The sequence below is a fragment of the Exophiala spinifera genome (genome assembly GCF_000836115.1).
Source record: "Exophiala spinifera strain CBS 89968 unplaced genomic scaffold supercont1.3, whole genome shotgun sequence".
NCBI classification, from domain to species: Eukaryota; Fungi; Ascomycota; class Eurotiomycetes; order Chaetothyriales; family Herpotrichiellaceae; genus Exophiala; species Exophiala spinifera.
This window is the reverse complement of record NW_015622515.1, coordinates 3,302,996-3,315,212: the sequence shown is the minus strand read 5'-3', so window position 1 is coordinate 3,315,212 and position 12,217 is coordinate 3,302,996. Positions and strand designations below refer to the sequence as shown.

The window sequence follows — 12,217 nt, the reverse complement described above, 5'->3', positions numbered from 1 at the left end:
GCACCACGTCACTGACAGCTGGTTTCCTGCCGCAGTACCTCCGGCCACGTTGTGAGCACCATGGGAGACGTTGAGGAACACGAGTTTGATAGCCTGCTGAATTTTCGCGATGTTGGTGCTCACATCAATTCCATCGTTGGGTCGAACATTCTGAACACTGGCCTGTTCTTCCGGAGCGCTCGGCCAGATGAATGCAGTGCGTCAGACGGTCAGCATCTGACAGCGAAACTGAAAATAAAGACCATCATCGACCTTCGCTCAAATACCGAACACATCAATGCTGCGAAAAAGCGGTCAGAGATTGGCCTCAACTCGACATCGGCTGCTTTGCCGTCATCCGATCAAGAAGTCAATCAGTCACATCAACTTCCAGGTGTGCGTTACGCCAATATCAACCTCAACGGCAAAGGTTTCGAACGCCATCTCATCTGGCAGTTGAAATATACCAGCTTAGCCAAGCTAGTGTTTCTGATGGCCTTGGGTTATCGCACCGAGGGCATTGCAGTGCTGGGACGAGAGCTGATGCAACCTCGTGGGCTCATTGGTCTTGGCCTAGATACCCTAGACCATAGCGGTCCTGAAGTCAAAGAAGTCTTTGATGTTCTCTCCGATCAGGAGGCGTGGCCCATCATGGTGAATTGCACACAGGGCAAAGATAGGACCGGCATGGTGGTGCTGTTGGTTCTCCTCCTCTGCGATGTCAGCTTGGATGCAATCTCCAAGGACTATGTCAGATCTGAACCAGAGCTGGAACCGGAAAAGGCAGCGAGGATGGAAGAGATATCGAGCATTGGACTGGACGAATCATTTGCAGCTTGTCCGCCGGACTTTTGTGAGCAGGTCGTCCAGCATCTTGACTCTACCTACGGGGGTCTTTGCAATTACCTTGACAAGATTGGAGTTGCCCAGGATCAAAGAGATTGTGTCAGGAGGATGTTGAGAAGCATTCCATGAGATCGATATGAGGGCTTTCGATAGAGTGATTGGTCCCACAAGCGAGAACTTCAGGATCTTAAATGGTCCGGAGCACAGGGAGCAGACACCCCTCCGGCCAGGATCGCACATGACAAGGACGGCCCAACTGAGTTAACATGATGGGGTTGAGCCCCGGATTACGTTACAGAGACTGTCGCAAAATGGATAAGGAGCCTCTGCCTTGGTCAGCATGACCCTGCTTACAAGAAGTCTCCATTAGGCGGCAGAAGAACCATTAGAGTAGTTGACACGGTCAATGACCGGCGCAGAAGCACAACGCTGGCTAGACTGGGAAGGAGTTGAACTACTCGAAGCGGTATGCTGTAGCGTAGCAGGCTTGACTACATACAGCCCGTTGCAACGCTACCCTCCAGTGCACGCAGCGTACATCTACGACAATAGGTAGACATCACTTTTACCTTGGGCGGTTATCAATAATGGGTTACTAAGACGATGTTGGTCCATTGCAAAGCCCCCCTAGGGAATAAAACGGACCTGACGGAGGCGTTGAACCGACGTCATTCGAGGCCGGTCACAGATCGACCGGGACGAGCTGAGGCTGGCGCCGGATGATTGGCTGCCGGCAGCGCCGGGTCCACGGTTGCGTCAATAAAAATCTTGGACAGCGAGTGACGTTGATATTTGTTCGCCGTTTTGTTCAATGTTGATCGAGTCCGCCTGAAACGACCAAGATACTGTACTCGCACCCATTGAGGCTGTGAACAATCAAGGCTCTTGGCTGTACGTGTCCGGAGCGAGAAAATATCGCATTGTATACCTCGCGGGGTGGCAGAGGGTGCGTGGTCTCGCGACAGTCTCCTGCTCGAGCGTTCCCGTTGCGGAGCGACATCACCAAGACCCGCGGAGGCTTTGTCATGAACTAACAGTTACTGCATGATTCTCCATGGACCAGAAAGGAGTTTGAGAGATATCGCCGCTGCCGACATCCGTATAACGAATGAATGCTACCTCCCCCCATAGTCGTACTATACATAAGGCATGATGTAAAGGGTCAAGGTCAATATCCATCAACCGTCGTACATATCCATTACTCTGCTCCTTGTCCTCTTCCTCCGCCTCCTCCTCGCTCGAACCACCCGGTCTCTTTCCCGTTTACATTTGAGTAAGGGCAGGCTTTTTGCCTACATACCCGCGGCCGACCGATCATAGAAAGGGGAGAATACATGTACATCATCTAAACATCCATTAACGCATCAAGCCACTACCACCTGTCGTTTTCTTTTTGGATATACGAATCTTTGTACTCTCGAATCGCCACAAGGAAGACTCGTCACATCTCCCTGCGTCCACTCGACGACTCTCTTCACGCAGAGACCTCTCAAACGCCGTTAACCCAACCACAGACGGACTAGACTTCCCTCGGAGCAGCCTTCTCGACATGTGGTACCTCGGGAGTTGGTTGTTCCCCATCGTCTCAGCATGCATGTAAGTGCTCCCCACGCTTCTTCCTGCTCATCTCCCACACACGTGAGGTCTTGCGGCTAACCAAAATCCTCAAGGTGGCTGGGCATGCTCCTCGCGCTCTTCATCAACTGGGAAGCAGAAGGCCACCCGATCTACCCGTCGATGGAATCGGGCCAGACGATAGCCTACATCTCCGACACGGGGGCGTACGGGCTCAAGCCGCTCTTCATCACGGGGGCGGTCATCACGACCGTGTTTCTCGACCTTGGCTTCATGGCGGAGCGCTGGCTCCGGCACGCGGGCCGCCTCGCGCCCAACACGTCGACGGCGCAAAAGGTGCTCTCGGTGCTGGCCATCATCTGCGCCGTCGCGGGCGCCGCGGGCCTGATCCTCCTGTCCATCTTCGACACGTACCACCACCCGCGCATGCACGACGGCTTCCTCCTCCTCTTCATCGCCGGCTACGTGCTGTCGGCCGTGTTCCTGTGCGCCGAGTACCAGCGCCTGGGCATCCACTACCGCTCGCACCGCGTCCTGAGGATCAGCTTCTGGGTCAAGCTGACCTTCATCATCGTCGAGGTCATCCTGGCCGTCGTCTTCGCGAGCACGAGCTGGACGGGCAACAGGAACGTCGCCGCCGTGTTCGAGTGGGTCGTCGCCCTCGTCTTCACCTTCTACATCCTCTCGTTCCTGCTCGACCTGCTGCCCAGCATCAGGACCAACGGCCACACCCCGCAGGGCTGGGCGCTGAAGGCGGAGATGGAGAAGACGACCCATCCGAACGGCGGCGGTCAGCTGCCCGGCGTCCCCTTGACGACCGACAGCGCCGGCCCGAACCAGAACGCCCGTTTTGCCACCCCGGCCGACGACCTCGAAGCCGGCGCGTACAGAGGCACCGCCATGACCAACCACCACGACGACCTGGGCAGACAGAAGAGATGGGGAATCGGCCGCTTCAGGATCTAAAAATGATTTTGTCTCCCAGCCTCCATCCACACCCTCGTCCGGGCTTCTTTTGATTTTTGTCATATTGTTTGTTCTCCAGTCGTGTTGCCCCGTTTTGTGGATGCGAATGGCTTCGAAGGTTCCAATAATTCTGGCGCTATGTTGGATGTGAACATACATGACTAGGGGAGGTATACATTCAGCGCATTACACGGCATCGCATGGCGTTGGGGGATCGTATACATTTTATCCGAGACTTACTCCTTTCAGGGCAATCCAAAATCAACCTTGGGAATAAAGATTTGGACGACGGGGCCGTGGCAATCAAAAGACCCCCTGGAAGGACCTTGCACAGACTATACGCATCATACGTACGGACATCAGGTACATATTTACTTAATACCCTCACGGGATAATGGAAAGAAACTCAAAAAGAAGATACTTGGAATATGTTCGGTGTTTTGTAAAGGCCTTGATTCTGCTCTACATAGGGTCTGACATACCTGATCTACATGGCACTATCTGGGAGAAAGGCATAATCCTTCAGTATTTCTGAAAAGTAGATAGATCGGCTTAAAGGATCTGTGATAGCAATATGACTAACACATCTTCAGCCCATACCTACCTGGGCAAGTTACGGCTCATCGATAAATCAAAAGTACATTGTTACCTGGGCACTTCATAACACAAAAACGCCAATGCTCAACCCTTCCAATCCAGGCGATATACACTCGTACGCGAAAAGGACATCAAATACACCTCATCGCACCACGCACTCGAGAGTATTTCTCTGTTTCTTCCTCGCTCGACTCAACTACCAAGAGCGCTGGCAAACAGCCTCGACGCAAGCTCGCTCAGCAACTTCGCCTTATCGGCCTGCGGTAGCTGCTGAAAGGTCGTGTAGACAGGCTGCTTCTTCTCATCCCGAAGCCTGCCAAACTTCCACCCGGCCGCCGCGCCAGGGATGGCTCCTGCAAAGTTGGCAAAGATGAAGCCCAAAGTGGCCCCGCTCAGTCCACCCAACATGGCCCAGAACGTGCCTGGCTTGGGTTGGCCCGCGCCTGCGTCCTGCTGCTCGCCGTCAGCCATGGCGGCTTCGCCCATCATTTCGGCAAACGCGCTCTCGAACTGGTCGTTCGAGAACTGTTCCTCCTGGTTGCCCGACCGGCCAAAGTTGGAGAAGAAGTTGCTCCATGTGTTTGCGCCTGCGTTGGTACGGCGCGTGCGGGGGATATCCTCGTCGACTTCTTCTTCCTCTTCGACATCGGCGTACGTGGTGTGGAAGCGGCGTGCGTCATCGTAGTCTCGGCGCCTCGTCACGTCCGAGAGCGTGTAGTATGCATCGTTGATGGCCTGGAAGCGTTTCGTGCGTTTGGGACGCTCGGGCGAGTCGACGGGGACTCGATCTGGGTGCCACTTCAGTGCGGCCTTCTTGTACGCTCGTTTGATGTCGTCGGCTGTGGCGCTGGACGGGACTTCGAGAATGGCATCTATAGGGAGTGGAGAAGTAAGTAGATGTTCTCGCACGTTATCAAGGATTATCGAGAGCGAATGGCTCCGGATACTACATTGGTGGATGGTCAATTAAGAGCGAGGGAAACTTACAATAGTCTGGAAGGCTGGACATGGTGGGCGCCTTGCGCTCGCTACTCGCAACGCAGTCTTTCTTATCTCCTGGCCTTGGACGGAAGATATGATTGACGAGTCAGAAGGAGGTCTGTCATAGATCGTTAAGAATGAGAGGCCACGGAACAAGGATAGAAAAGCAGGCCGAGCATGGACAGTGTGTGTCGCAGGTAGAGAGGGCGCATGTTGCGTAGGTAGAAACCCTGCGGCAAACCGATGACGTTTTCTACAACTATTTGCAGCCACTGTGGCTTGAAGGGCCAATATCTCGAGCATTATGTAAGTAAGACGCAAGCCACAGCCCAAATCGATGCTGGACACGCTAAAATATCTCTAGAGGACTAGAAGGGGGTCTACGGGGTCTACAGCCTCGCTAGTGCAATTCATTCTCCAGCCTCTCCAATTGTCTAGCAAAGGGTAAAAGAGTTGAAACCCAGAGCCTGAGAACTCCTGTCGCTCTCGAGCCTTCTTGATCTGCCATCCCTCCTAGAGCATAGACCACCGGCTGCACGCTGCTATTGTGTGCCGGGAAGCGAACGCTTCTTCAACATCGCCAGCGAAGTTCAGACAGTGACTGGCCAGGACTCTTTCGCATTGGTCGGTCGCTCCTCTGCAGTATCGACACGACTTTCTCATACCTGCTGTACACCGGCCGAAGCTCAGTGTCCGTCCATACATCAGGGCCCTCTAGTTGCTTGCTACCCGTCCACCTCTACCGGAACAATACCGGTCTACGCTTGTCAATAGACCCGTCGTATCCCCTATCTACGCACGGGGCACAACGCCACCGTCCCGCGAGAGAGAAAGTCCCAAAAGATCTGGATACGGGAAGATAGTTCCTAAGATACCGGGATACAGACATATTGAGTCAAACCGCTCGGCAGCAGCGCCAACAGCAACAGCAACAACAATGGGCTTCTGGAACGATGGCATACGGCCAAAAGACCGCGACCGCAGCCGCAGTCCCTCGCGAAAAGTATACTACGCCTCGCGGCCTGCGTACTCTCGCTCCGGATCCTCGTTCTTCTCCTCCTTCACCGGTGGCTCGTCGCGGGGCCACCGCGCCCGGCCTCGATCCGGCTTCATCAACCGCATCCGCCGCTTTCTGCGCGAGATATACTCGTACATGCGCCGGCACCCGCTCAAGGTCTTCCTGCTCGTCATCATGCCGTTGATCACCGGCGGCGCGCTGGCCAAGTTGCTCGCCCAGGTCGGCATAAGATTGCCGCCTGGCCTACAGAGGATGATGGGAGGCGCCACGAGACAATCGTCGGAACGATTCTACGCCAGGGGCGGTGCGAGGGATTTCGACGCAGGTACAGCATTGCCCGGCATGGGCGGCGGTATGGGCCAGAGCATTTCGAGTTTGATGGGGATCGCGAAGATGTTCATCTAAAGGGGGGGAAGGGAGGGAAAAGGGAGGGCACCCAAGGCGCTCATGTTTAAGGACTACCACAAAGCATCATAAGCGGAATGGTGGTCGTCTATCTCATTTTCATCGACAAAAGCTTGAGCGAGTCTTTGGATCATCGGCATTAATATCAGTAACGACCTCACGATCACAAATACAAACCTATATTTCGCAATACACAAGAGTCAAAATCACTCATCAGAATATTCAACCATTGGACATTGTTTTCATTCCGTGCTGAAATGGAACCCGTGTTCTATTTAGTCATTTTTGGGCTTCTTCTCTACTTCTTCCCCTTCTTGCCTCGCTTCTTGATGCCAGCAGCCGCAGAAGCCTTTTCGATTTCTTTCTCTATTCCTGATGAATCGACAATCTCGAAACCAGAGTCAGAGATCTGACTAGAACTCAGGTCTGGCGTTGGTAGCTTTTCTGTGACTGCGCTGTGTATGCTTCCAGATAGCGTTTCGGGCTCTGGAGAAGAGGTTTCTTCTGGCGTCACTGGATCGCCCTTCTTGAGGAACGGGTTCAATGCTTTTCTGTACATCCATACCGGGAGGCGTACGACGGCCGTATCCCAAACCGTCGGCTTTGGAATTTCGTCCAAGTCGAGGAGATATTCTTGAATTTCGCCATCCTCGTCTTCTTCCTCAAGGAACACCTTCCCGACAGAGTCAACGATCAAGATTTTCCCATTCTCAGCAGTAACCCGTCGTCTGTTCTCGGAAGGGGATGAATTGGCCGGAGTAGCCTTGGGCAGTGGCTTTTTCTTGCTTGTTTTGTCCTTTTTGTTTTGACGTTCCATTTCTCTCTTCTGCCGTCTGTTCAGGTTGGCGGTTGGGTCGGGTTCTTCTGCGGGCACGGGTACTTCGACAGGCTGACCGACGCCTGCGAGTCCAGGTATACCGGATTCGTCGCCCCATGCAGTCTTTCTAGCATGTCTGATGTACCGTTCCATAAATTCTCGTTGTCTCTTGTAGCCTGTGACTAAGGCAAAGTAATGAGCGCCTCCGCCACAGACAAGAAATAGGCCGACTAACACCGTCCCAAGGCCCGGGCGGTACCGTGAATAGTAGTAGCCAGTTCCTCTCCATGATGGGAAGCCATGTTTCAGGAAAAAATCGTATCTTTCTCGCTCAGGTCCTTTCAGAATGTTTGCAACGACGCCCAGTCGACTGTATCTTTCCCCTGCTTGTTTCACGAATCGCTGGATTTCTCTTTCGGATGGCCCTTTGGACGCGTGTACTCCAGATTTCTTCTTCTTCTCGCCGGGTTTCTTTGGTGTCGGGGTGGATCTCGACGCGACGAAGGAATGTTTGGCCTTGTCAGGATGCAGAGCGCGCGACTTCTTCCGAAAAGCTTTACCGATTTCCTCGACCGTCGCGGAAGACTTGACCCCAAGAAAGTCGTAGAAGGAAATATCGGGGCCCTCGGCGGCTTCAACCTCGTCCTTCAATCGGAAGATTTCATAATCCTCCTTGGTCCAGGCGGCGACCAGAAGGACCAAACTGAGGACGACGAAGAAATGCAAGATTCGTGGCCTCATCTTCACCCACTAGCCCCCCGTCGAGAGGGTAAGGACAGCCAGCGCAGGACAGTTGGAGAATCGTGCTCGTGTACAAGTGTCGGCCCAAAAAAGTTTGAGGATGCAGGACTGCAGTGCGCACTCGGGCACCAGGGGTTGGGTCTGTGGGTGAAGCCTGGTGCCCAAAACGTGGTCCAATTAAGAGGGCTCGGGAACGTGGGTGCAGCAGGACGTGCAGTAGCTTACAGCGTTACGGAAGAAGAGGCGAGAGACGAGTGAAAACGTATTTATCGCAGGCTTGTCCTCCCCCGCGACTTGACAGCTCGCTTTTCTCTCTCACTCTCGAGTCCCAACACATCAGACCAAGCGATGGTAGTCACTGTGCCTTGAACCTGCAGCGGGCAGGTCGAGGTCGAGGCGTTGAGGCAGCACAGCGCCACAGTGTCTAGAATCAGCGAAAGCCGGTCAACTCGGCTCCCATTCCTGCCTAGCACCCCCGTACCAATATCCAATTTTAGGGGGTGTCCGGAGTGGCTGCGCCAGCCCGGCTGAGGCCTTCAAGTGTGTCCCAAGCGAGGACAGATCCCCCTGTTCGCCTGCGCCGCGAATCTCTCCAAAGTTTGTCCCTCCCTCACCCGAACTTATCTCGACAGGGGGTCCTCAACACCATTTCTGCAGTACTTCTTATTCTCTTTTTCTTCTGGCAAAAAACCTTCTGCCTGGCTCTTCCCCCTGTCTACACTCATTCACTTTCAACTCATACTACTCTCATTGTAGCATCCGCCACAGACTCGTCATTCCGGCTTTATCTTACCAACAAACGCGTCTTCCGCACACAAATTCTTCTATGTACGCCTGTAGTCTCCCTCAATTTCTCCTCTTGCTAACAGACATCGAGTCGATCTTTTAGTACTTCCCAAACCAGAAAATCCATCCTTCATCACCTCGACTTTGCTTCCACTCAGTCACAATGGCCCGCATCAGCATTCCTCTCGACGCCTTGACGTCCCGCCTCAACCTTTCCGATCGCTTCAGCAGCGTCCGCAATCAGCCTCTTGCGGCTCGATTCGCCAACATCAAGCCCATCTCCGAGTTCTTGGATATCAAGAGACTGTCAAAGCCCAACAACTTCGCTGAAGTCCAGACCAGAGTCAACTACAACCTGAGCTACTTTTCCAGCAACTATGCGGCTGTCTTTGTCATGCTCAGTATCTACAGCCTCCTCACTAATCTGTGGCTCCTTTTCGACATCATCCTCGTAGTTGGTGGCATGTGGGCGATTGGCAAGTTGCAAGGCGGAGATCTTGAACTCGGCACTCTCCGTGCTACTACTTCACAACTCTACACCGGTTTGGCCTGCGTTGCCGTTCCAATCGCATTCATTGCTTCCCCTATCGGCACATTTTTGTGGCTGATCGGCGCGACCGGCGTGACCATTCTCGGTCATGCTTCGCTCATGGATAGACCTATCGAGAATGCTTTTTCCGAGGAGGCGGTCTAGGTGGTCGGCCGCGAACTCCATACGATATGCCCCCTTGGGGAAGACCACCACCAGGGGGACGAATGAGGAGGCAGGACGACAGGCTGTGGGGACTGCAGCAACGACAATGGGAATACGATACCCGTGTCGAAGAGCTCGATACCGACGACGATTATTCTCAGGGGGTCGGGCTGGATCAAGAGAGATTTCATTCCGATGAACTCCGGTTTACCGGTATAGATTTGGGTGGGGACTATGTCCGCCGCAGGCGTTCAGGTGTTGTGCATGATGATGACTTTACTCCTTCTGACGATGAAGAAGAAGAATACGACTATCCCACAGGAGTTGCCAGACGACAAGATATGCAGGTGGCGTACAGAGACAAAGAGGACATGTTGGTGCAGCGTGCTCTTGACAGGATCGCGCGTGCTCGGGCTCTGGGTAAGCCCAATGTCAAATTGACCCGAGCAGAAATTGATGCCTTGGAACGTTTAGAGCGGACCCAGACCCCTCCACGTCCCTCTGCAGCACCCAAGGCAGCCCCTAAGAGCAAGAAAGAAGCACAAGTCAGACGCCGGCCCGTTGAAGTCCGCAAAAAACCCAGCCGAAATGACAAGTCAGCGAGTAATTCGCCAAAGGGAAAACCTGCGGACGGACGAAATCGTGGTAGAAGTGTGGCGTCAAATAGTTCGTCACGTGGCGGGCGCGAGGATTCAGCAACCTCTTATGTCTTGCCAGAGTCCGACTATGGCCGGCGCCTGTCTTATTCCCAGGGAGTATCTGTTGTTGGACCCCGGCAGCCTGACCCTCTACGTCAAGGCTCTCGGACTAGCTCCAGTCAATCGCTGAGGCAACAACATTACTTGCAGCAGAACGCCCCGTACTACTCTGGTCGCTATGCGTCGAATCCCGAAGCCGTTTATGCCACAGGCTCGCGTGCTCCTCGACCCGACCCATCTGAGCCAGACTGGGAGCCCAGGCCACGATCAGCCTCTAATATTGTCAATCTTCCTCTGGACCAACTGCCATATCAGACCAACGCTGGCATGATACCACGTTTCGACCCTAACGATCCCCGGTTTGCTTCGCCACAGCGACGTGTAGCCTCTGGGCCACCCAGTACGATGCAAAACCATGCTGCTAGGTATCGTCGACCTCAAGACGAACTCTTCCTCCCTCCGGAGGAAGAACCTGAAGTAATGAGGTATCTGGCTCCGGCATCCGACTCCGAACCTGAGGATGATGATGACGAAGATAGTGACTATGGCGAAGGTGTGCGAGTTAATGTCAACGAAACTCCGGCTGGGGGTTATAATATCCAGACGAGGAGCGCCGCCGCAGCTGTAGCCACGACTCGAAAACCTGTGGCTAGTGGGAAGGCGACTACAGGGCGAACCAAGAGGGGGCGGTAGGGTCTGTATGGATTCTTTCAACTTATGCATAGTGTTCTCTTGTTTGCGTTAGTAGGTAATAGATTTTGAACAACCCCACGTATGAGCCTATATGGCCTGGGGAATTAGTTGTAATGATTTTAAAACATTTTCTCCCGAGATCTGCACATTATATTCTACTCGCATCAACTGTTCAAGCTTTGCGGTGGGAAGGTCCACGAGTGATATTGGCCTGAGTGACCGTAGTCCGGAGCATGTTTGAAGTGAACATGTGGTCTCCAGCAGTCGTTGCTTCATTGATCTGCCACGAAATTTGCCACGTTCACAAGCATGCGTAGTTGATACATGCCGACACTGGAGACATTTCATTTCTTTCCTGGTCCGTGATAGTCAATGCTGAAGCAGCCCATCATGCAGGATCGACAAGCAACAATAGCTGTGAAAAGACCAATGCACATTATCGAGGGCTCTTCATCGGTAACGTGTATATATCCCTATCGAGTACGGAGTACATACATGGGTTTAATTCCGTATGGCACTTCCGTTCAGGGTCTTCAGCCTCGCCACCGAGGAAGATGGTGCCGTGCCCACAGCGACACATGACTCCATCACCTGACCCTCCTCAATGGATGCTCCTTTTCTGCCCTTTTCTGCTTTTTTCTGTCTTTTCTAGTTCTGTCGTCTCCGGCCCTTGTCTCTCCCAAGTTTGGTGTCGGTAATGGAGTGCAGGTGGCGAGGTCCGCAGGATCAAAGTTCCTTCAGAAACCTCCTCTGGCCTGCACTCGTCCCAAGCCACTGTCACACTCGAGTGAGATCCACACTGTATTGTATTTAAGCAGACATGTTCCCCGGACCACTCTGACCTTGTCGCGGTCAGCTCTCCGAAAGGAACACCCGTGTCGGTCTTCGCGCAGTGAACCGTGGATGCCACTCAATCAATCACTCTTTGTCAGTACTGGTGGCTGTGCGTTCGAATTACGTTTGATACACTACGTAGGCGATTACGAGTGAATTGCACAAAGTGGAATGATCGTGGGCTCATCGTTAAAACCTCGTCTCGCGCTTCACCCTGGCCTCGTCGGCCATGCTGCTCACGAGTCACAGGGATGATGAGCCAAATCTGGGGAACGACCGAGCTGGGCAGTGCTAGATTATACGTGTAGACAGAGCCTCGGCCGATAACTTCCGACCATTTTTCATGAAGGCTCAAACTCCGAGTCTAGAAAAAAGTTTACTTGCGTGGCCACAAGCAATGGCTGACGAAGTGGTCTCAAAAGCAGGACACACTCTTTTAAGTATTCTGGCAACCATCGCTCGACGAAGGTGTCGTGACATTTTCAGCATACAGCGCGGTCAAAAATCCGAGGTAAATGGGGCCTAGCTCTAGGCGTTCACGAGGCCCGAGATCCGGGTATGCGTTCCAAGTACAAAGTGCGTGCGGA

At 53.5% G+C, this 12,217-nt stretch overlaps 7 protein-coding genes across 7 annotated transcripts; 5 read left to right on the top strand and 2 right to left on the bottom strand.

The window, feature by feature from the left end:
- Positions 1-60: 60 nt before the first annotated feature.
- Positions 61-954, top strand: PV08_04949 (uncharacterized protein; the record flags this gene model as incomplete). Its single annotated transcript, XM_016379293.1, has 1 exon — positions 61-954. The coding sequence occupies one exon, from the start codon at positions 61-63 to the stop codon at positions 952-954; it is 894 nt and encodes a 297-aa protein (XP_016237970.1).
- A 1,420-nt stretch (positions 955-2,374) lies between these two features.
- PV08_04948 (uncharacterized protein) lies at positions 2,375-3,366 on the top strand (the record flags this gene model as incomplete). The annotated part of the gene is made up of 2 exons (XM_016379292.1): positions 2,375-2,421; positions 2,496-3,366. 2 exons carry the CDS (start codon positions 2,375-2,377, stop codon positions 3,364-3,366), a joined length of 918 nt encoding a protein of 305 aa, XP_016237969.1.
- A 789-nt stretch (positions 3,367-4,155) lies between these two features.
- PV08_04947 (uncharacterized protein) lies at positions 4,156-4,972 on the bottom strand (the record flags this gene model as incomplete). Its single annotated transcript, XM_016379291.1, has 2 exons — positions 4,156-4,835; positions 4,951-4,972. 2 exons carry the CDS (start codon positions 4,970-4,972, stop codon positions 4,156-4,158), a joined length of 702 nt encoding a protein of 233 aa, XP_016237968.1.
- Positions 4,973-5,881: 909 nt separating this feature from the next.
- On the top strand, positions 5,882-6,367 carry PV08_04946 (uncharacterized protein; the record flags this gene model as incomplete). Its single annotated transcript, XM_016379290.1, has 1 exon — positions 5,882-6,367. One exon carries the CDS (start codon positions 5,882-5,884, stop codon positions 6,365-6,367), a length of 486 nt encoding a protein of 161 aa, XP_016237967.1.
- A 298-nt stretch (positions 6,368-6,665) lies between these two features.
- On the bottom strand, positions 6,666-7,925 carry PV08_04945 (uncharacterized protein; the record flags this gene model as incomplete). Its single annotated transcript, XM_016379289.1, has 1 exon — positions 6,666-7,925. The coding sequence occupies one exon, from the start codon at positions 7,923-7,925 to the stop codon at positions 6,666-6,668; it is 1,260 nt and encodes a 419-aa protein (XP_016237966.1).
- Positions 7,926-8,874: 949 nt separating this feature from the next.
- PV08_04944 (uncharacterized protein) lies at positions 8,875-9,405 on the top strand (the record flags this gene model as incomplete). Its single annotated transcript, XM_016379288.1, has 1 exon — positions 8,875-9,405. One exon carries the CDS (start codon positions 8,875-8,877, stop codon positions 9,403-9,405), a length of 531 nt encoding a protein of 176 aa, XP_016237965.1.
- A 26-nt stretch (positions 9,406-9,431) lies between these two features.
- PV08_04943 (uncharacterized protein) lies at positions 9,432-10,796 on the top strand (the record flags this gene model as incomplete). Its single annotated transcript, XM_016379287.1, has 1 exon — positions 9,432-10,796. One exon carries the CDS (start codon positions 9,432-9,434, stop codon positions 10,794-10,796), a length of 1,365 nt encoding a protein of 454 aa, XP_016237964.1.
- Between the last annotated feature and the right edge of the window lie 1,421 nt (positions 10,797-12,217).